The sequence below is a fragment of the Carlito syrichta genome, unplaced genomic scaffold, assembly GCF_000164805.1.
Source record: "Carlito syrichta isolate Samal-C Ts95f unplaced genomic scaffold, Tarsius_syrichta-2.0.1 Scaffold153648, whole genome shotgun sequence".
NCBI classification, from domain to species: Eukaryota; Metazoa; Chordata; class Mammalia; order Primates; family Tarsiidae; genus Carlito; species Carlito syrichta.
This window is the reverse complement of record NW_007097744.1, coordinates 99,815-123,663: the sequence shown is the minus strand read 5'-3', so window position 1 is coordinate 123,663 and position 23,849 is coordinate 99,815. Positions and strand designations below refer to the sequence as shown.

Genomic DNA, 23,849 nt, shown 5'->3' with positions numbered 1-23,849 from the left:
TAAATTTTCCTGTAAGTTATTCTCTTCTGTCCTAACTTTTGTCCTGTCATTTCTCCTGGCAGAGTGCCATTGACATCCTGGGTTTTACTCCTGAAGAAAAAATGTCCATCTATAAACTCACAGGGGCTGTGATGCATTATGGGAACATGAAATTCAAGCAAAAGCAGCGTGAGGAGCAAGCTGAGCCAGATGGCACTGAAGGTACAAAACAAACCTCTATGTAGGTTTAAATCAGAAAATATAGGGAAAAAAATCTGTTCTACACTCACATTTCCTTTGTAACTGAACTTCTGAAAGGCATATACACACACTGCATCCTTTCTCGCCTCCTCCCTTCCTTATCTCTCCCTATCTCCACCATTTCTATCCAACCCAAACAAGTTACAATGAACCCTAATAGCCACTTATAAGCACAACCTGTAAGACAGAATGAGATTAAATAGTGCTCCTGCTTTCCGTTGCCAATGAAAGTTATACGAGATAATTTTGCATACTGGTCTATTTTAGCACTAAGAAAACCTAGTGACTGGCAAGAGAGAATTTGCCCAAACATGGGACTGGGGGTGAACGATGCCCCTAGAGACATTTGTATGCATGTGTGTGTTGTCTATATATAAATTGTCTATAGCCAATATGGGCAGCAAGTAAGATAAAAAAGGAATTGAGAAAGAAAAATCATACACTTTACATATGGAAAGCCCAATGTACAGAACCTACCACAGAAAGCTAGTTTTGTGCCCTTAAAGCCCTTCCTGACCACCTCAACTTGCCATTCTCCCTCTTTCCTCTAAACTTTTCAGCAGTTACTTCTGCTGACATAAATGTGGGATTTATTTACATCATAGTCATTGACCTAATTTTAGAAAGAGACATTGTAGGGGTCACCAGTAAACTTTAATTCCCACATTTTCAGATTCCAAATATTCTGAATTTTACTCCATCTTAACAGTGAATATTTATCTACAACTACATTTAATATATCTTAAAAACAGGGACTATGGCTTCTACTCTGCATAAACAACTGGAATAAACCGTGTACATATGTTTATTGTTAATGAAAGATTTCTCAAAACCTACTTGCAATAAGTCACTAAAGGCCAGTGTAACTGATCAACCATTTAGCGTCAAGCACATGCTCTAAAGTACAGAGAATCTCATTTGGCCTTCCATAGACTTGTTTAAAACTTTTTTTTAATAATAAAGAAATTGCGTTGAAGAAAAATGGAAAGATTAGGTTAAACAGAATATGTCTCATTAAACAAAATTTTCTGAATTATGTCTCTGTAGTTGCTGACAAGGCAGCCTATCTCCAGAGTCTGAACTCTGCTGACCTGCTCAAAGCCCTGTGCTATCCCAGGGTCAAAGTTGGCAATGAGTATGTCACCAAAGGCCAGACTGTGCAGCAGGTAAGTGCTTGACCTTAATGAGTCACATATATCCTGAGCCTTTACAACATGTCTTGAATAATGTCAACAAACACTACTCTATCTGTGAAGGTTTACAATGCAGTGGGTGCACTGGCCAAAGCCGTCTATGAGAAGATGTTCCTGTGGATGGTCACCCGCATCAACCAGCAACTGGACACCAAGCAGCCCAGGCAGTACTTCATCGGGGTTTTGGACATTGCTGGCTTTGAGATCTTTGATGTGCGTTATCTTCAAATTAACAAAAAGTGAGAGGGAGACAATTGTGGGCCTTGATGTACTAGATATTATTATTACTCACTTACATTTATAGTATCCGTATTGCTTGCTCCAACATTGCACCTAGAGCAAGAGTTATCTCCAAAATATCTAGACGGTTAATAGACTATAATAATAATAACAGCTAATACTTACTGAGCAGTCAACATATTTCTGGCACTATACTAGGGACTTCAAAAATGTTACCTATTTGATCTTCAAAACAACCCAAGAAAGAGTAGCTAATATCCTCTCTAATTACATATGGAGAAAACTGAGATGAAAGGAAATCAAAACACTAGCTAAAGATCCCACAGGCATAAAAGGCAAAGCCAGAACAGGAACCCAGATCTGTAGCATTTGGTTCATACACAAAGCATCTTCCATGGAGGAGAAAACATAGGAACTCAGAGATAGATGATAGTCTTTATTTTTCCAGCTTTATCATACACAAACTATTTTACCTCCAGGGCATCAGCTTCATCATCTATAAAAGGAGGGAGTAAATTATTACAAAGACTCTTTTAGATCTTCAGTCGCTATCCTATAGCACGTCCCTACTTTCATCACACTTGACAAGAGGGATTTGCCAAATGTTTGATATGAATAGATAAGAAATTAGCTCATTCACTTCACTTTATACATCAAGACCTTTATACTAAAGGTCTTAAGACAAGCTTTCCTTTATAACGTGACAGCTAAAGGTAAAAATGTGAACTTTATCTTGAACTGGAAAGTGGGGGTGATAAAAGAAGTGAGGCTTTCCAATAAATCACTTCCCCCCTGACCCTTAAGTCTGATCCATAGCACACACAGCACCATGACTGCATTTTTAATGTATATTCTTGACCATACAATCCTAGAGGAGAAAAAGTGAAATATACCAGTACCATAATTGATACTTGGGCCCCTAAATAATGCCCAGAATTCATGAAAAAGGCTTGTATCAGTAATGATCATTTTTACCCAGGGAATTTTGAAGAAATAACAATTAATTTGAATTGTATCTCATTACTACATTCCACATTTTTCCAATAAAAATTTTTTTCAGCAATAAATTTTATTACTATAAAAAACTCAATGTTGGAAATCTCTACTGTTTTGTACAGTTTAACAGCCTGGAGCAGCTGTGCATCAACTTCACCAACGAGAAACTGCAACAGTTTTTCAACCACCACATGTTCGTGCTGGAGCAGGAGGAGTACAAGAAGGAAGGCATCGAGTGGACGTTCATCGACTTCGGGATGGACCTGGCTGCCTGCATTGAGCTCATCGAGAAGGTCAGTTTGACTTCTAAAGAAAGGTCAGATTATGAGGATACATTTCCCAGATGTCTTAAGCACTTCTAGGAAATATTACTGTAATCTCAAATAGCTTGAGATCTGAACAAACTGAGAAGTTACTATCTAGAAATGAGTTCCTATTTTCAACTTTTACATAAGAAGAAACTGAGAATGTTTAGTTTTGTTTCTACCATTTTTATTCTTACACTGAGTCAAATCCAACTTCAAAGCAGCACTGAAAACTCGATTTGAGATGGTGAGCTTCACTAGAACTGTCCTAATTATTTCTTCATCTAACTCCATTATGATATAAGATGTCAATAATAAAAACAAATATTTTTTTCTAAATAAAAATTAATGTTCACATAATACGTTAATGCTTTTATGGAAGCTAATCATGAAAGTTACTCAGCAAGGCAGAATCATCATGGCACGAGAGCTCTTCTTTTTTTTTAATTTTTATTATAAAGATGTGGGGTACAATTCAGGGTTAGTCTTCTTAAGAAACAAGGTGACACCTTAAAAAATGTATCTTAAAGTCCTGGGGCCCAACCCTGCAATTTCAGGGAACATTGGGTAGGCTACCAGGCAGGGCGCTGGCAGTCTATCTGTGGCTCTAAATGGGAGAGGCACTGCTCTGTCCCTCTGATCTCCTTCTGAGGGACATTGGGAGGGCTCCTCAGACACGCAAGATGCAGGGTTTGGGGAGAGGGTTCAAGTCACCCTTCACTCTGGTTGACTTTCGAAGAAGTCAAATTGCACATGCTACTTCATAATTTATCTTTATAAAGATTAAATGAACAAAATATCTTAAATAAAGTTTGTGTTACTTTTACTGTTTAATTATTGCATATAGAGTCAACATCATTCTAAGTCCTTTTCATAGCAAAATAAAACTTTGACAATAGGTTCATTCATTTAATGGGAAAAATGTGTGATAAATATATAGCATTTTAACAAGTCACTCACATGCTGTGCTGACATTTGAAGTTTGTATCCAGCTATGTTTTTAACTGGAAAATAACGCTACAGATTGAATGTAAGAAAGAATGGTGGAAAAACCATTCCAGTGCTAATAAAGGGACTTTTTAGACTATGACCCTGGTTTATTTCATACATATATTTAATTGAAGGTGCTCATAATTCAATCAGATGACAGCCACTATATCTATATCTTTTGAGAGAAATAAGGTAAACACCAATGTCTACTTTTCTGAACCCAGCCACTAGGCATCTTCTCCATCCTGGAAGAGGAGTGCATGTTCCCTAAGGCAACAGACACCTCCTTCAAGAACAAGCTCTACGACCAGCACCTGGGCAAGTCTGCCAACTTCCAAAAGCCCAAGGTGGTCAAAGGCAAGGCTGAGGCCCACTTCTCCCTGATTCATTATGCTGGCACAGTGGACTACAACATTACTGGCTGGCTTGACAAAAATAAGGACCCCCTGAATGACACTGTGGTTGGACTGTACCAGAAGTCTGCAATGAAGACTCTAGCCAGTCTCTTCTCCACATATGCTAGTGCTGAAACAGGTACTTTCTGTGCCCTTAATCTAAATTAAAGTTATTCCTGCAGAATGTTCATATAATATATGTTCATATAAGCCTCTGGTAGTCTACTCTAATTGATGGGGTTTGTTTTTATCTCAGATGGTGGCGCAAAGAAAGCTGCTAAGAAGAAAGGCTCTTCTTTCCAAACTGTGTCTGCCCTTTTCAGGGTAAAGTACAAATTTAAATCAAAATATCTATTTAGTTTCTATGAATTATCATAATTAGAACAAATTATGAGGGAATGAAATGTTAATAGGAACCACTTCAAATGTCATTCTTGTCAGGGCATAGCCAAAGAAATACTACTCCTATTGGGACGGATACTTTACCCATTATTCCCTATTATGATTATCTAATGTATTCAGGAATGCCAAAGTATACTTAGAAGCTTTCTAATCATATAATGAAGCTGACTTCTAAAAAAGTATAGCTAAACTTCAAAGTTGTCCCTGTGGAAAGTTCTATTCTTATTCCACTTAATGTTGCCCTTCAAGAATGTTCCTGAGTTCCTCTTTGAGAATGAGTCTAAGATACATTCTTTAGGATATCTTCTACCGAAACATATATTTTTCCTCTGAGGTGGATTTAATTTTTTATTACAGCTGAAATTTATCTAAAGTCAAGCCTAGTTATTTAAATGAATCATTTAGATAGAAAGCATCTCTTAACATTAAAAAAAAATAATTTTACTACAAAATAATATTATTTTCTCATGTAGTTTAAAAACTGGTTATTCTGAAGGGGAGTATGCTAAATGTCTAGACTAATGTCTGCTTTATCAAAATGTATATGGCTAAGTCTCATTCCTTTTAAAACTAAAATGCAGATATAATACATGAACTATGACCCATGACCTAAACAAGTACACTGCTCTTGTTCTTTTTCTTTCTCACTACTAATCTGCATTATCTTACCAGTTAGACTCTTATTCCATCAGCTTGTCCTTGTACATGTTTTCAAGAGTAGAAACTTACATTACTTATTTTCTTCATTTCCTAATGTTTAACTAAGATGTGAAAAAAATCTCCCTTCTTAAGAGTACATCTAAGAAATATTTAGAAATATTTCTATAGCTGAGTGAAATATCATCCTATATTATAATCAATTACTCTATTTCTGGAATAATTCCCTGTATATACTTCATACAATAAGTATTCTCAGGTATCCAAGATCCACCCACACAAGGTTATACATGGGGGGGGGACCCAAAAACAACCCCAGAATTATCAAGGGACAAGGCCCTTGTAGTACACTCAGACAGAATTTGTTCCTCTGGATCAAGCGGTCAACTAAAGTCTTTATCTGTAAGTTCTAAGAAGGTTGCACCACAATTTGCAGAAGGCATGTCCTGAGTTGTGGCCAACAGGTGACTGGTTTTTCCACCATGACTATGCACCTGGCCACACCACACTGAGTGTTTAGCAGTTTTTTACTAAAAATGGCATGATCCCCGTGCCCCACCCTCCCTATTCACTCAATCTTGCCCTGAGTGACTTTTTTCTGTTTCCCTGGATGAAAAAAGTTATCAAAGGAAAACATTTTGCCAGTGTGAAAAAGGTGAAATGAAAATAGCAGAAGCACCAAAAGGCATCAAAATGAATGAGTTTAAAAACTTCTGAGCAATGGAAAAAGCATCTTGATAGGTGCATTGCATCAAACAGAGAGTACTTTGAAGGTGACTGAAGTTTAAACATGTAAGAGTAATAAATACACATTTTTAAAAAAATGAATTCTGTTTTGGGGGGTGGTCCTTCTTCATAGTCTCACGATTTTAAACTCTTCCAAAAACTAAGCAAGAGGTTAGAGGTCCCAGGGAATAATAAACTTGAGGAAGAAATGGCAAAAGTTAGGACAGTTGCTAACACTGTAAACTGCTTCTGTGAAAATTTTTAGCACCGAGAGAGACAAAAGAGACCTCAAAGATAATCTCAACTATGTTCAAATAAGGTCCAGAGAGTCACAAGTGGTTTTATAGAGTCAGCAGCCCATTGGTGGTAGAGTAAGGCCATAATCTTTTGTCTTTTGTCTTCCGATTCCTAGTTGAGAACACTTACCGTGCATCAAGGCTAAAATCTGCAGTTTGTTTATGAGACAGGTCCTAGGTGTTATAAATGAATACCTTGATATATACATTTATTCCCAGCACTTGGCCTTTTGGTTATTTCACAGGCTATAACTCTTGAGAACTTCAAAATACAAAACAATTGCAGCCTTCGGACTTTTGCCTAGTCGTTGAAAGACTGCCTAGGTTCACGCCATATAAATACAAAAAAAAAAATCTGAAGTGAACTTTCTCACAAAGTCTCTTCTGTTTGGCTTTCTAGGAAAATTTAAATAAACTGATGACCAATCTGAGGAGCACACACCCTCACTTTGTACGCTGTATCATTCCCAATGAAACCAAAACTCCTGGTAAGGCACAGTGCATGAAATAATAAACAGGCACAAGTTTGAAAATTAAATGCCTAGTGGTAAATATTCTTCTATCTTTGTAGGGGCGATGGAACATGAACTTGTCCTGCACCAGCTGAGGTGCAATGGTGTACTAGAAGGCATTCGCATCTGTAGAAAAGGATTCCCAAGCAGAATCTTATATGGGGATTTTAAACAAAGGTCAGTCTTCTTTGTTGTAGTTCACTGAATGCTGTGAATATTTTTATCATCTTAATTGTTGTCCTCTGTTCATTGTATTTCACAAATCCTTACTAGTGTCTATTATAATACTAAGAAGTCAAATAACATGGTCTTGTGGCAGTAGGAGAGAGTAACAGGTTAGAAGAATAACAGGAAGAAGACATGCAACAAAAAACCATACTGTTTTACTATCTAACCTTAAAGGACAGTTGGGTTTTCTACTTTCACTTTTGCTCTCAGATTTTTATTGATATTTACTTTGGTGTCATTTGATTACATATGATGATCACACTTTCCTAACCAGTCTTTGTTTAACTGAACAGATACAAGATTTTAAATGCAAGTGCTATTCCAGAGGGACAGTTCATTGACAGCAAGAAAGCCTCTGAGAAACTTCTTGCCTCTATTGATATTGATCATACCCAATATAAATTTGGACATACCAAGGTATGGCTGTTATTTATTTACACCTGATTCCCGTAACTTCTGCCATTTCCTGTGGTATGAGGATGATTTGTGACTCTCCCTTTCTCCAGGTTTTCTTCAAAGCTGGCCTTCTGGGTCTTTTGGAAGAAATGAGAGATGAAAAATTGGCCCAGATTATAACAAGAACACAAGCCGTCTGTAGGGGATTCCTAATGAGGGTAGAATATCAGAAGATGTTGCAAAGAAGGTAATAACCACAGAATACCACAACTATAAGGTCCCTTAGGGACTATCAGTCAGCCTTCCTCATTCATTCACCGTGTGGCTAATATGTTCCTCTCTCCAAGTTCAGAACTCACCCCAACATCACATCAGCCTTTGCTTCAGCCCTCACTGTTGGATTCCCTCCACAACCTCTCTCCTACCCCTAGTTTCTCCCTTTCCATCTATTTCACATACAGCTGCGGGAATAGTTTGCAGTAAGCACCATTTTCATCATGCCAGTTGCCTTGCTTGGCTGTCAAGGGCCTCTCTATTTCCTACCTCATCTATCATGTTCAACCACATAGTCTTTTTCAGCAGGTTAAACAATTTATCTCCTATTCTTATGTTTGACAAGCCCTCTCCCCTCATCCTAATTTATCTATTTACCAATTCAAAAATTCCATTTCTCCTTTCTGTAATTAACTTCCTCCAGCTTATTTGCCCAGCACTACTGCATTCTTTCTCCTTACACACACATTGTGCATTCATTTTGCTCACATGTACTAATTAGGTCTGCATTATAAGTGCTCCTGTGTCTTTTCTATGTGTCTACATTATGGTTTGTGTCATGGTATCTGCTTTCACAAAGTCACAATAATCAAAGATTGGACCTATAGAAATAGAATTTCCATTAACAAGCTTGAAGAGATCTGTAGATTGCTACAAGGTAGTCAGACCTAGCCAGTCTATGACTATAGTTTGCAGAAGGAATATTTCTTATTGATATTCTTTCCATTTTATTTAAATAAAACAAATTTTGGAGTGTAACCAATGCTAAATGCCCTCTGAATATTAACAATCTAATTAAGCAGATAAGACAGGCACCTGAAAAAATCAGAGACAAGCCAGTGGATAACTGAGGAGGAAGATAACAAAAGAAGTTTATAGAGTGGACAATTCAGTGGTGTTCAGAATGAGAGGAGCGGCTTCAAGGAAGAGATGACAAATAATAAGTCAGTATAAGTAGGGCAATTCAGAAAGCAACCTCTGCCATTTCACAGTTCACATCCATTTGCTTACAAGTCAATCAGCACAATCAACTTATAATTGCCATGCCCACTACCAAATTCTAACATTATAATATGCCAAGTGATGTGTGCTGCTCATACATTTAAAGTATTCACCCAATAAAGTAAGCTTCCTTGCTAGTTTGACAAGGATTGAACACAGATTTATTCAATATGAACAATATTGACAATAGCAAAGTGGTTATACTGAGGACTACTGACTATGAGTGTGAGTGTGAGAGAGTGTATGCGTATGTGTGTGTGTGTGTAAAGCTCATATATAGTAGATTCAGAACTTGATATATCATGCATATGTGGGAGGCATTCATTAAAAGGGGATTTTGTGTGTAATACATAATAATATCAATAAAATCAATCTACACTATTTTTATGTCATTACAGAGAAGCTCTTTTCTGCATCCAATATAATGTCCGTGCTTTCATGAACGTCAAGCACTGGCCCTGGATGAAACTCTTCTTCAAGATCAAGCCCCTCCTCAAGAGTGCGGAGACTGAGAAGGAGATGGCCACTATGAAGGAAGAATTCCAGAAAACCAAAGATGAACTTGCCAAGTCAGAGGCAAAAAGGAAGGAATTGGAGGAAAAAATGGTCACTCTTTTGAAAGAGAAAAATGACCTGCAACTCCAGGTTCAATCTGTGAGTACTCCATATTTTGAAGGCACCATGTTATTAAAGCTGTTCTGGGATACTCATACACTTTGGATTTACAGATGGCTTTTTCTTGAAAAAAGAAATCTCAAGTTGCTTTTTTTAGTATTTCACTTATCTTTCAATATTTTACAACAAAAGACAGGCATGACTACTTCAAAGTTATAAAGGGAAAAGGAAATATTGAAGAATTTATTCAATAATATCATAAAATTTAACAGTCATGAAAGAAACAGTTTAAAACCAAGTTCCCAAATATTAAATATTTCACCTTGGCTGCTTCATTCCAGTATTAAAAGTATAGTCCAATTTTCTAAATGCAAGTCTATAAGATTGCATTTAAATTCAAAAAAGAAGGATAACTTTGTCTCTATATCTCCTTTCCCCAACTCCCAAGATTTAGCTCAATACACTCATTTGTATTTATTTGAACTGAACTACCAGTGTGTAAGGTAAAGCAATGTGTCCTCCCTGATTCTTCCTGTGAGACAAATCTTGAGTTTTTAAGGCCTCTGCTTATTGATTCAGGAAGGAATTCAGGGTGGGGTATAAGTTTGGTACTAGCACCTTGGCCAAACATAATCTTCCATTTCCTTGCTTCAATAAGCCAAACAAGCCGGGCTCGGTGGCTCAGCCTGTAATCCCAGGACTTTGGGAGGCTGGGGTGAATGGATTTCCTGAGCCCACAGGTTCGAGACCCACCTGGCCAATTTGGCAAGACTTCATCTCTACAATATAATCAAAAAAATTAGCTGGGCATGGTAGCACACGCTTGTAGTTCCAGCTACTTGGAAGGCTGAAGCTGAAGGATCGTTGTAGCCCAGCAGGTTAAGGCTGTGGTGGCCAGGAGCATGCCAGTGCACTCCAGTCTGGGTGACAGAATGAGACTCCAACTAACAACAAAAAAAAAACCAATCTCATGAAGTAACCTGTTTAAAAAAAAAAAAGACAGTTTCCCTAAATTTTTAAAGCTACTTTTAACTTTTCCTCCTCATAGCTTTATTTATACGAAAGTTACATTTTTCTAAAAACATAACACCACCACCTCTCCATCTTAGACCACCACCTCTCCATCTAGACCACCACCTCTCCATCTTAACCACCACCTTGCCATCTTAACCTCTTTTCATAGTACCGTGAGTTCATAAGTAAATATGTATTGAATGTATCCCTATTAAATACAAAAAAAAAGGAATCCCACTTGGGTAGTCCCCATTATCATTCACTTAAACATTTTAAAAACTTAAACTATGAACAAAACAAACACTGGGAAGTGAAATTCCCCAGGATGGAGTAATTCCATAAGTTCGTGAATGAACTGATATTTATTTGAGCCCTTTAATTAGTCACTTATGAAAACTTCATTGAGCTATACAATTTCTCAGAATTACATGTTCTTATACATTTTAAAATTCATTCTGAGACTATAGATAATGCTTTAAATAGAAAAGTAAATTTTGGACAATTATAGCACCGTTATAGACTATCAGGAAGGTTTTAGTGTATGAAATGCCATGGAAATAAATTTTCTTCTTTTCTTTTTTTAATTCAATCTAAAAACAAGTTGTAGGAAGAAAATAGGAAATAAGGAAAACCAAAGTTAATCAATTTCACTAATTTGAATACTATAGCTGAAAAACTCCTGGCAATCACTTATTCCAATCTCCTTATTTGTATAAAAATTGACAATAAGAAGAATAAAGCAACTTGTCCAAGGTCATACATATGGAGGTTATATGGGGACAAGAACCCAGCCTTCCTTTGATCTTATCTGGAGATCTTTCTACTGTTCTGCATACTATTTTTTAAATAGTTACTGATTCTAATCCATGAATCATTTTTCAAATTAGTTTACTTCTAAAGCTATAGTTTTACTTCTAATTAACTATATCCACCAGGCCATGGAATTATGTTCAATTAAACTGAATTTATCTTCATACTGAAAAATCCAACAAAAGTCACTAAAATACTATTATTTTTACACAAAACGAGTTTCAAAATAAGTAACAAACTCTCAAATATCTGAATGAATCTCTCCACAGGAAGCAGATAGCTTAGCTGATGCAGAGGAAAGGTGTGAGCAACTGATTAAAAACAAAATCCAGCTAGAAGCCAAAATCAAAGAGGTGACTGAAAGAGCTGAGGATGAGGAAGAGATCAATGCTGAGCTGACAGCCAAGAAGAGGAAACTGGAGGATGAATGTTCAGAACTCAAGAAAGACATTGATGACCTTGAGCTGACACTGGCCAAGGTTGAGAAGGAGAAACATGCCACGGAAAATAAGGTATGGATCATATTCTCCAACATTATAAAGGGCTGTTGCTACCTAACTAAGCTGCTATATAGCAACTAAGCTGCTCTCTTAACCTTTGTAGGTGAAAAACCTCACAGAAGAGATGGCAGGCCTTGACGAAACCATCGCTAAGCTGACCAAGGAGAAGAAAGCCCTCCAAGAGGCCCACCAGCAGACCCTGGATGACCTGCAGGCAGAGGAGGACAAAGTCAACAGCCTGACCAAAGCTAAAACCAAGCTGGAACAGCAAGTGGATGATGTAAGTGGATGATATTTTTAATATTCTTTTGAAAGATTTTTTTTTTAATTACTTTTCATTTTTAACATATTTACCTTTTCAACAGCTTGAAGGGTCTCTGGAACAAGAAAAAAAACTTCGAATGGATCTAGAAAGAGCAAAGAGGAAACTGGAGGGTGATCTCAAATTAGCCCAAGAATCCACAATGGATATAGAAAATGACAAGCAGCAACTTGATGAAAAGCTTAAAAAGTAGGAGCTTCTTAAAAGAAAAAAAATCTATGAGATACCACATTTCAATTCATATGAGTATTAATATGTCTTGTTCCTCTCTCTAAAGGAAAGAATTTGAAATTAGCAATTTGATAAGCAAAATTGAAGATGAGCAAGCAGTAGAAATTCAACTACAGAAGAAGATCAAAGAGTTGCAGGTGACTCACTTAATCTTTATTTTTTCTGTATACACACACGCATGCGCGCACACACACACACACACACACACACACACACACACACACACACACACACACACACACACACAAGACTAAAGTTGAGATGAGTTAGTGCTAATGTGCTAACTTTCACTCCCAGGCCCGCATTGAGGAGCTGGAGGAGGAAATCGAGGCAGAGCGGGCCTCCCGAGCCAAAGCAGAGAAGCAGCGCTCTGACCTCTCCCGGGAACTGGAAGAGATCAGCGAGAGGCTAGAAGAAGCCGGTGGGGCAACTTCTGCTCAGGTGGAATTAAACCAGAAGAGAGAGTCTGAGTTCCAGAAACTGCGCAGGGACCTAGAGGAGGCCACCCTGCAACATGAAGCCACAGCAGCTGCTCTTCGCAAAAAACATGCAGACAGTATGGCTGAGCTTGGGGAGCAGATTGACAACCTGCAGCGGGTCAAGCAAAAACTGGAGAAGGAGAAGAGCGAGCTGAAGATGGAGATTGACGACCTTAGTAGTAATGCAGAGGTCATTTCCAAAGCCAAGGTAATCAATACTGCCTAAAAAAGTGGTAATAACTTACAAGAACACTCATTTTTCTCTGTCATTAAACATTGTTTGCAGGTATTTTATAGCACTACTCAAGTATTTCCTATCCTAAAATATTCCATTCTATTTCATTTTGTTAAATGCTGATTATGACCAATTAAGATAATTTCAAAAATAAAAGATAATTTCAAAACTCACTATAAGCAAGTGTCAATATCATTAACAATATATTGACAACAGTGATCAATTTGGGGACATTATGTACTCGCCACGCTTGAATTCTGGCATGTTCCATAGAGTATATGTCTTAACTTTCTACTCACATGACAAAATTTATTCACTCTAAAAATATCTTAAGAATCGAGTTTTAACCTTTTTAAAACTGCATTAAATGTCTCATTTTTTATTACCACATGTCCTGTAGGGAAACCTTGAAAAAATGTGCCGAACTCTAGAAGATCAAGTGAGTGAACTGAAGACTAGGGAAGAAGAGCAGCAGCGGCTGATCAATGACCTGACAGCACAGAGGGCACGCCTGCAGACAGAAGCAGGTAAAGATACCTTCTCTGGGTCCTGAAACCATGAACTAGATAAAAAGGATTCCAGGAAATCTAACAAAGAGCAATACTTCCATTTTAGAAGGGGATAAACAAATGATCAGAATTTGCTGAGAAGGTCAAAAAGAAAAAAAAGAAAGCAAGACTAAGCAAAGTTTACTTGTGGTACTACTATGGCAATTCTGCTTTTAAATCTCCAGTTCTAATCTGTTCTATAACAATATTTAAAAACAGGTAATGTATATTGTACACATACATACACACAGTTTGAGTAGCCCTAATTCAAAATTCCAAAATTCAAAATGCTCCAAAATCTGAAATTTTTGAGTGCCAACATGATGCCCAAAGGCAATACTCATCGTAGAATTTCAGATTTCAGATTTTTTGGATTATAGATGCCGAACCAGTAAGTATAATGCAAATATTCCAAAATCCAAAAAAACCTGAACTCTGGAAACACTTCTTGTTCCAAACAGCTCACAAAAGGGGCATACAACTTGAATATACATTTATATACATATATGTATAATAGGTTTATAATTTATGCCATTAAAAAATTCCTTTACTTCTGTTATTCTTAGGTGAATATTCCCGACAGCTAGATGAGAAAGATGCTTTAGTCTCTCAGCTTTCAAGGAGCAAACAAGCATCTACTCAGCAGATTGAGGAGCTGAAACGTCAGCTAGAGGAAGAAACTAAAGTGAGTTTTACCAAAGATCTTGACTAATCACATCTAAACATGTCCAGTTAGGTTCTACTTGGGGTGTATCAATTAAATATCATTGAATGCATGAATATAAGTCACTAACTGCTGCCTTCTGCAGGCCAAGAATGCCCTGGCGCATGCCCTGCAGTCCTCCCGCCATGACTGTGACCTGCTGCGGGAACAGTATGAGGAGGAGCAGGAAGGCAAGGCCGAGCTGCAGAGGGCCCTGTCCAAGGCCAACAGTGAGGTCGCCCAGTGGAGGACCAAATATGAGACAGATGCCATCCAGCGCACAGAGGAGCTGGAGGAGGCCAAGTATGTGGTGTGAACGATAGAAAAGGAAAAAGACGTCATTTCTCAGCTGCTCAACTCAGCAACCCCTGGAAGCAGCTGATGATGTTGAGGATGACATAACAATAACAAAAGCTAGCATTTATTGTGCACATACTATATCTGTATCTCTATAGTACTATAGATAATCAGCTCATTAGTTTTCTTAACATTAGTATGTTGGTATCATTTTTCCTTTTTTTTGAGTTGGAGTCTCACTCCAACGCCCAGGCTGAAGTGCAGTGGCATGCTCACGACTCCCCAGAGTCGACCTGCTGGGTTCCAGCGATCCTTCTACCCCAGGCTTCCAAGTAGCCAGAACTACAGGCACACAAGCAAGCTCAGCTAATTTTTTTATTTATTGTAGAGACAAGGTCTCGCCAAGTTGCCTGGGTTGATCTCGAACCCTCAGGCTCAGGCAATCTACTCGCCTTGGCCTCCCAGAGTACTGGGATTAGAGACTGAGCTACCGCGCCTGGCCAGTATCATTTTTCTTATCCTCATTTTACAAATGATGAAATTGAGGCTGTGAGATGTTAATCAACTAACCTAAGGGTGTATACTTAATTGGTACAGCTGGGATTGGACCCAGATGTTCTAATTCCAGTGCTCACCTTCTTAAGCACTGAGCAGACAGACATACCTCTTAAAACTCATGCTGGCATCACCAAACTGTACATAATATCTAGGACTGGTCTAAATAATGTAAAGTCTTAGTCTACATATGGACCAAAGGAGACCTTCAAGTTGATCTTCTTGGCCATCAGAACCAAAGGCTTTTCTGTACCTTAAGGATGTATACTTGGCACACAATTAGCAAAGAAGCAAGAATGTTGACAATTTGGAAAGGAAAAAAAAGCCTGCCTTTGCTTCAACTGCATGAATTGTCCTGATTTATTCATCAATTTATTTATCTGGTGAGAGTGTCCAAATATATATGATTAGAAGAAACTGGCTATTCTCTAGAGAAAGAGTACATAAAGAGATATGGATAGTCTGAGAATGCAAATGAATATGCTCACTATATTTCTGCCCAATAAAATATTTAGTTAGCCTCAACGCCTTTTTAGAATGTGAAAGAATATAAATAAATCAACAAATTTGTCCTGGCTAATCATTTTCTACAACCATACTCAACTAGAAGTCTTGAAATCCTGAATTGCTTATGGAGCAAGGTACATAAAATAGAAGCACCAACGGCAGCCTCTAAGAATTCAAAAACATACCAAGGACTTGATTTCAACTGTTCACCATTTTGGACCTTTACACACAGTTTATCAATTTAGAAAGCAATTCTGGCTACCACAGTTTTGAAAGCCATATGCTATCTGCCAGTATAGAAACAGTACTGTGAAAAGAGACCAAGGAGGTTATCACTTTGCTCCTGGTCTTGGCTACTCCCCTGACTGCCTAACTTTTCAGGAAGAAGCTGGCCCAGCGTCTGCAGGAAGCTGAAGAACACGTAGAAGCAGTGAATGCCAAGTGTGCTTCCCTTGAAAAGACAAAGCAGCGGCTCCAGAATGAAGTTGAAGACCTCATGCTTGATGTGGAAAGATCGAATGCAGCCTGCGCGGCTCTTGATAAGAAGCAAAGGAACTTTGACAAGGTGGCCCAGCCCACTTAAACTTTATGAGTGCTTGCTTTGGTCTTCCTTTCTCCTTGCATTTGCTGATAGTTTATTGCTTTTCAGGTCCTCTCAGAATGGAAACAGAAGTATGAGGAAACTCAGGCTGAACTTGAAGCCTCCCAAAAGGAGTCGCGTTCTCTCAGCACTGAGCTGTTCAAGGTGAAGAATGCCTATGAGGAATCCCTGGACCAACTTGAAACGCTAAGAAGAGAAAATAAGAACTTGCAGCGTGAGTCCTCATGACATTCCTACCCCACGCAGCCTTGGGAGGACCTTTCCTTGCTGCTATCTTTCTGACCTCTACTCCCCTGTCTGTTTATCCACAGAGGAGATTTCTGACCTCACAGAGCAGATTGCAGAGGGAGGAAAGCAAATTCACGAGTTAGAGAAAATAAAGAAGCAAGTGGAACAAGAGAAATGTGAAATTCAGGCTGCCTTAGAGGAAGCAGAGGTACATATTATCCTGTGTTATGTTTTGTGGGGGAAAAAAAGAAAAAGACAAACCTCTGTAAAAACACTCAAAGTGAGCAATGGTACTGTGAGATGGATGCATTACCATGGAGCTGGTGACAATTTAAATTCATAAGACTTTTATGAAGAATGATTTGCAATAGTTTTCAAAAACCTTAAAAATGCAAATACTCGGGGTGGGTGTTGGGGGGTAAAAAAAATGCAAATACTCTGACCCATCAATTATAATTCTAAGAAGTTATCCCAAGAAAATAATCTTAAGTGAAGGCAAAGCTTTAAAACAAAGATGTCAAATCTAAGAACAAAAATAAGCAAATTATAGAACAGCCATATCATGGAATTTTTTTTTTTTTTTTTTTTTGAGTTGGAGTCTCACTCTGTCACCCAAACTGGAGTGCAGTGGCCGCTCCCGGCCACCGCAGCCTCGACCTGCTGGGATTCAGCGATCCTTCCGCCTCAGCCTTCCAAGTAGCTGGAATTACAGACATGCACTACCATGCCTGGCTGATTTTTTGATTTATTGTAGAGATGAGATCTCACTGCCCAGGCGGGTCTCAAACCCGCGGGCTCAGGCAATCCACTCACCTCAGCCTCCCAAAGGCGCGGGATTACAGGCTGAGCCACCGAGCCCGGCTCCATATCATGGAATTTTATCTAGCCAATAAATATTATTGTTATGGGGAAAAATTTACAATGTGCAGTAATTTATTAAGACATAAGTTTTCATATATAATATAACTTTGATTATGTAAAAATATACAAAAGTAGGAAAAAATACATCACATTAAAATGATTATCTCTGAGTGGGGGCACAATAAGTAGTTTTTCTTTGTTTTTTGTATTGCTCCCACACCCTACAATGAGTATGTATTATATAATCAGAAAAAAATATAAATATATTTAAAAACTGATTGTTTTTACAGCAGGGATTAGTATATCACAAATGAACATTTTAATCTACAAAGCATACTGAGGGTTTATGTTTGCCATATACAAGTTTAATCATATAATTTTGTTAGTACTAATATGAACAATATTTGTATAGTGCAAAACACCTTTATTGCAGAGCTGCCCTATATAATCTGAGACTAAACAAGCAAATGATGATTTACCTAGCAGGTTTCTGGAACTACTGTATTTTGCTTTGTAAAATTAGACAAACTGAAACAAACTGACATTAGCAAGACTTTGGCTCACAAGGAAATATACTCCAAATATTCAAGTTCTTTTTCATTAATTGACCCCTGTTTTGTTTTGTTAAGGCATCTCTTGAACATGAAGAAGGAAAGATTCTGCGTATCCAGCTTGAGTTGAACCAAGTCAAGTCTGATGTTGATAGAAAAATTGCAGAAAAAGATGAGGAAATTGACCAGCTGAAGAGAAACCACATTAGAGTTGTGGAGACAATGCAGAGCACACTGGATGCAGAGATTAGAAGCAGAAATGATGCTCTGAGAGTCAAGAAGAAAATGGAAGGAGATCTGAATGAAATGGAAATCCAGCTGAACCATGCCAATCGCTTGGCTGCAGAGAGCTTAAGGAACTACAGGAACACTCAAGGCATCCTGAAGGTAAATGGGTCCACATTAGCGTCTCAGATGAGTCAGGGAAGTTACCTGTCGTCTATCTTAACTTATAATATTTTAAGGAAGTTTTATGTAGAAGAAAAAACAGAAGCCCAGAGATTAAGATATGATATGGGAGAAAGTACACAGACTTGGGCTCCAGACAGACCTGAGGCTGAGTCCTAGATTTGTCATTTACTAGCTGCCTGATTTTAAGCAAGTTATTCAACTTCTCAGAACTCTGTTTTTTTCTTCAAAGCAAGAAACTACCAACCTCACAGGGTAACTGTGGGTATCAAATGAAATAACAGATATCCAATACCAGGTAGAACATATAGAAAATGGTCTATAAATGATAGCCATCAGTGACACACAGGAAACGAAAAACAGTTAATGGCCAAAACAGAAAAAGAATCTATATCTCCTGATAATTCGCTTTCACCCTAAGCAAAGATCAGGCATGTCATCTCCTGTTCCCGGCACCAGTATATTCTCCCAAATCCTCTTCAGAACCTCTAAGGCCTTAAAAAAAAAATCTTAACAGGAAACCCAGCTCCACCTGGATGACGCTCTCCGGGGCCAGGAGGACCTGAAAGAACAGCTGGCGATCGTGGAGCGCAGAGCTAACCTGCTGCAGGCTGAGATCGAGGAGCTGCGGGCCACTCTGGAACAGACAGAGCGGAGCAGGAAAATTGCAGAACAGGAGCTTCTGGATGCCAGTGAGCGTGTCCAGCTCCTGCACACCCAGGTGAGGCCCTCCCATCAAACAAATGCTGGTGTACTGGTAGGGGATAAACCAGAATTATAAAGTGAAAGTATCCCATTCTTATAAATATGTGTATATAAACAAGGATGGGGGATATGCTTTAAAATATTCATTATGGTTGTCTTGGGGTAATCGAATTATGCGCGGTGTGTGTGTGTGTGTGTTCCTATTTCTGCCTTGTATTAGATTATCTGCTCCCCCCAAAAGGGCTATTATTTTTTATTTAAAAATAAGGTTTGGCTCTTTAGATTATTTGGAAACCATGAGGTATAATAAAATTGAGTAAAGATTACCTGTTGACTCCAAAATCTAAACATGTTCCATGCAATGTTTCTCATCAGGGCACACAAGCATTTAACATGGTTGGGTTTACTGTCCCCATGCCTTGCAGGACATTTAGCATCCCTGATTTTCCCAGGCATTAAATGCAGTAGCACTCCCTAGTCACTTTGACAGTCAAAAACATCTACCCCCTAAATATTTTCACATACCCATTGAGGCAGTATTGCTTACCTTTGAGAACCACTGAGTTGAATTTTAAAAATATATTTTTATAAGACAAATTCAGTATTCTCCAAGGGAGCAAACCTTAAAAATTCACAGAGAAGAGATTCCTCCTAATTGAGAAATTCTCAGTACTTGCCATGCACAAAAATAATCTGTTTTCTAACATCTCCAACCTCTTAAGAATAGAATAACTAGTGATGTCTGGTTGAAATATAATTGAAAGAGAAATTAATTAATGTCCACCAACACAGGCATTTTTAAACCTGAGAAGTCCTTATGCATAAATTAGATGGACACTGGGGAAGATTCAGGGAGGGGATTCCAACCTTGCAAAATATTTGCACTGAACAAATACTTAAAGTGTAGTGAAACATTGCTAGTAGGTCCCCTGTCCTAAGACATTTATAAAATCCCAAGAGGACAAACTGCAAATCTTGTAAATTTTTACTATTTTTAACAGAATACCAGCCTCATCAACACCAAGAAGAAACTGGAAAATGATGTTTCGCAACTCCAGACCGAAGTGGAAGAAGTAATCCAAGAATCGCGCAATGCAGAAGAGAAGGCTAAGAAGGCCATTACTGATGTGAGCAAGATGAGCGTTTGTTTTGCTGATACACATGCACGACCTGCTATCATCAGGTTTCATTGTTTTCTTGATTTATTTGCTAATTAGGCAGCCATGATGGCCGAGGAGCTGAAGAAGGAGCAGGACACCAGTGCTCACTTGGAGCGGATGAAGAAGAATCTGGAACAGACGGTGAAGGACCTGCAGCACCGTTTGGATGAGGCTGAGCAGCTGGCACTGAAGGGTGGGAAGAAGCAGATCCAGAAACTGGAGGCCAGAGTGGGTGTCTTGATTGCTCTGAATCTGGGAAGGGAAAAAGAACACTTCTCCTACCCTTCTCTTGTCCTACATATGGACTCCCATCCTGTCCTGGGGCTGGGGACACATACCCCAAACCTTCAGTAGACCTGGGATACTTAATATCCCCCAAGACTGACCATATACACATCTTTCTTGGCTACAGGTACGTGAGCTTGAAGGAGAGGTTGAAAATGAACAGAAACGTAATGCAGAGGCTGTTAAAGGTTTACGTAAACATGAAAGGAGAGTAAAGGAACTCACCTACCAGGTAAAGGGAATCGCTTTCCAGAATATCCAGTCTTCCTGCCCAAGGGAAATTGAAAAACTGATGACTATTTATGTGGCACTCACAGATACAGATTCACTTGATACATATAAGGGGTAAAAGACACAGTTGCTTATCACAGAGGGAGGCCTTGAGAAAATAGCATATGAGAGGAAAGAATACAGGTTTTAAAGTCAGATATACTGGTTTCAGTATCTCTTGTTTTTTAAACTTAAAACTCTAAATCTTTGTTTCTTCACCTGTAATACAGGGAAAACAGCATCTATTTTCCAGCATAGGGAGGTAAAGATTAGGGAAGATATGTGCAATTCCCTAATACAGTGCCTACACATTGTAAACATTTAACAAGAGTGCTACTGGGAATTCTATGAAGAAAACCTCAGAGTTGATCAAGTTCTACCCCAGGTCCACCTGCCATCATACTAAACAATTTATTTTAGGACCCATAGTAGGCTTATTTATTTGAGCTGAATGCAGATTGTTTTCAAACTTTCAGACTGAAGAAGATCGCAAGAATGTTCTCAGGCTGCAGGACTTGGTAGATAAATTACAGGCAAAGGTGAAATCATATAAGAGACAAGCTGAGGAAGCTGTAAGTATCTTTAAGCCCTTGAGGAAAGAAGGAAACTTGTTTTTGTAGTAGAAAGTGCATTAAAAGAATTTGTTAAGAAAGAAGGAGACAAAATAAAAATCTACCACTCATATTTTAAGAGGGGTGATTTTATAAATATGAATCTGTCCCCCAAATCCTAATTACAGAATAAGACTTCAAAAGGCGATATTTTTATTATTAAATAACTTGTAAGGGTTGAAAGGAGGGAGTTCCAAATAACCTACTTGCTTGATAGCTGCAAAGAATATATAGTAGAAACTCTAATTATCACTGTGATAAATATTCCTCTTCTTCTGGACATACACAAAATCAGGTGTTCTCACAAGCCAAATATAAATCTTTTGCCCCAACTGACTCATTCACTATCAGTGTCATCAGCTAGAGTTCTTCTCCCCACAGTTACTGTAGCTACTATAAGAACATGTTTGAGGATTCTACAACTATGTTTTTCCTGGTTGTCCCTCCATTATTCCAGACACATGTGACAGGTAGGAAGGGAGGAAAAGGAAGAAGAAAAGGAAAACACAGTGGTAGTAAGTCAAACCAACAGAGGTAGACTTTTCCCTTTTCCCAGCCTCACTTATTTCCCTTTCTCTATACAACAGAGTGAAAATATATATATTTTTAAGTGAGATTTCCCCAAAGTTATGATTTGACCTTATATTTACTTACTGAACGCTATAAAAAATACACGGGTCTCTTCCTCCTTTCCACACAAGACAGACATCATGAACCGATAATGTGCTTTACATGTGGCTGTCCCCTTCCACTTCAAAACTATTTCTCCTTTCATTCTTTAAAGTAAAAAATGTAATTGAAGTTAAAAATTCTGTCTAGATTTGAAGTCAGACATGGCGAATTGACCATAAGAAGGAATTATTTGATTTGAAGAAATAATCCTGTCTTGTGTCAAGTGCAATGGGAACTACAAAGTCTAATTCTCACCATTTCATCTCTACTCTTAGGAGGAACAATCCAATGCTAATCTATCTAAATTCCGCAAGCTCCAGCACGAGCTGGAAGAGGCCGAGGAACGGGCTGACATCGCGGAATCACAGGTCAACAAACTGCGGGTGAGAAACCGGGAGGTTCACACAAAAATCAGTGCAGAGTAAACACATCTGCCTGATGTTGCCAAGTGGCTGAAGACACGCACAAAATGTGATACCTTTGGTCACTTGTTTTATGATGTTTATTTTTCTCTTAATGCTGAATAAATAAAAACTACCGTCAAATTATAAATTAAACCACTTTCATATTTTTATTTGTAAAATGATCAATATTCACATATAGTTCTCACCTAGCAATTAACAGTTGGATATTATATATGGCTTTGCAGAGCATTTCGTATTGTATACTTCCATCACCACCCAGCAGGCCCTTTCCCACCCATCCCCCACAACACACAAATATCTTTTGCTGGGCTTGTTTCATTAAATCTCTCTAGATTGTTACAAATTACTAAGAAAAACAAAAACACTCCCTGAGGCTGCCCTGGCAGGTGGAGCCATTCATTTACTCATTTCACAAGTAGATGTTGAACACCTACTGTGTGTCAGGTACTGTTCTAAGTTCTGTGGGCATAGCAGTGAACAAAACATTGTTCCTACTCTCCAGAAGCAAGAACAAGGAAAGAAAGGCATTTAGTACATTTGTAACTGTGTGATGTGTCAGATAATAAGGGCTAATGGGAAATTTAAAAGTAGGGGGAGGCAGTTGCTATTTTATAGAGAGTAGTCCGGGAAGTCCTCTTTAGTAAGAAGACAGTTGAGCAGAGACTTGAAAGAAGCAAAAGAGTAGCCATGTGAGTATATAAGCACAGAGCATTTCCAGGCAGAGAAAAGATCAGAAAATACCAAGGACCTAAGACGGGGCCAGTAGGCAAGTTGCAGGGGCAGGGATGAAGCCAGTGCAGCTGGAAGAGAATGAGCAAGGCAGACAGTTACGTGACGAGAGAGGAACTGGGGAGTCAGATCATGTAGGGTCCCAGGGCCACTCTAAGGACTTTTGCCTTTACTCAGAGTGAGGTGGGAAAACTTTGGAGGGTTTTGAGCAGAGCAGTGATATTAACATACATTTTAAAAGAATCATTCTGGGTGCTGTGTTGAGAATAGACTGAAGGGAGCAAAGGAGCAAACTGGGAAACTAGTTAGGAGCCCACAGTAAAATAAAAGACAAAAAAAGGCAGTGGCTTAGACCAGAAAAATAGAAGTGGGAGACACTGAGAAGTGGATGGATTCCAGATTTATTAAAGGTAATAATGTAAGCAGGATTTTTAGAGAGAGAGTGAGAATGAACTTATGAAAAGAGGGTCAAAGAATAAGACAAAAAGCCTTGGTGGAGTCTGGCCTTCATAAAGAGGGGAAGCAGCAAAACAAAAATGCTGTCTAGACAAAGACTGTACTTTATACACTCCTCCTACCTTCTAGCATCTACCCTCCCCTGACCTTTCAAAGACAGACAAGTGGGGGCTCATCAAACTGAAAAGCTTCTGCAAAACAAAACAAACCATCAGGAGAG

General features: G+C 38.5%; 1 protein-coding gene across 1 annotated transcript in view; it reads left to right on the top strand.

Moving 5' to 3' along the window:
• The window catches only part of LOC103252144 (myosin-8), a 30,728-nt gene extending 8,165 nt beyond the window's left edge, over positions 1-22,563 (top strand). Inside the window, exons 12-40 of the mRNA XM_008050755.2 lie at positions 63-201; positions 1,288-1,406; positions 1,497-1,646; positions 2,792-2,962; positions 4,189-4,498; positions 4,616-4,683; positions 6,841-6,928; positions 7,012-7,129; positions 7,474-7,597; positions 7,687-7,823; positions 9,250-9,505; positions 11,560-11,802; positions 11,894-12,070; positions 12,156-12,301; positions 12,390-12,480; positions 12,641-13,030; positions 13,458-13,584; positions 14,172-14,290; positions 14,415-14,611; positions 16,049-16,232; positions 16,317-16,482; positions 16,580-16,704; positions 17,987-18,295; positions 18,834-19,037; positions 20,023-20,148; positions 20,239-20,409; positions 20,594-20,698; positions 21,213-21,308; positions 22,295-22,563. Coding sequence (XP_008048946.1) covers positions 63-201; positions 1,288-1,406; positions 1,497-1,646; positions 2,792-2,962; positions 4,189-4,498; positions 4,616-4,683; positions 6,841-6,928; positions 7,012-7,129; positions 7,474-7,597; positions 7,687-7,823; positions 9,250-9,505; positions 11,560-11,802; positions 11,894-12,070; positions 12,156-12,301; positions 12,390-12,480; positions 12,641-13,030; positions 13,458-13,584; positions 14,172-14,290; positions 14,415-14,611; positions 16,049-16,232; positions 16,317-16,482; positions 16,580-16,704; positions 17,987-18,295; positions 18,834-19,037; positions 20,023-20,148; positions 20,239-20,409; positions 20,594-20,698; positions 21,213-21,308; positions 22,295-22,444 — 4,806 coding nt within the window. The 3' untranslated portion in view covers positions 22,445-22,563. The remainder of the gene's footprint in view (positions 1-62; positions 202-1,287; positions 1,407-1,496; positions 1,647-2,791; positions 2,963-4,188; positions 4,499-4,615; positions 4,684-6,840; positions 6,929-7,011; positions 7,130-7,473; positions 7,598-7,686; positions 7,824-9,249; positions 9,506-11,559; positions 11,803-11,893; positions 12,071-12,155; positions 12,302-12,389; positions 12,481-12,640; positions 13,031-13,457; positions 13,585-14,171; positions 14,291-14,414; positions 14,612-16,048; positions 16,233-16,316; positions 16,483-16,579; positions 16,705-17,986; positions 18,296-18,833; positions 19,038-20,022; positions 20,149-20,238; positions 20,410-20,593; positions 20,699-21,212; positions 21,309-22,294) is intronic.
• The last annotated feature ends 1,286 nt before the right edge of the window (positions 22,564-23,849 follow it).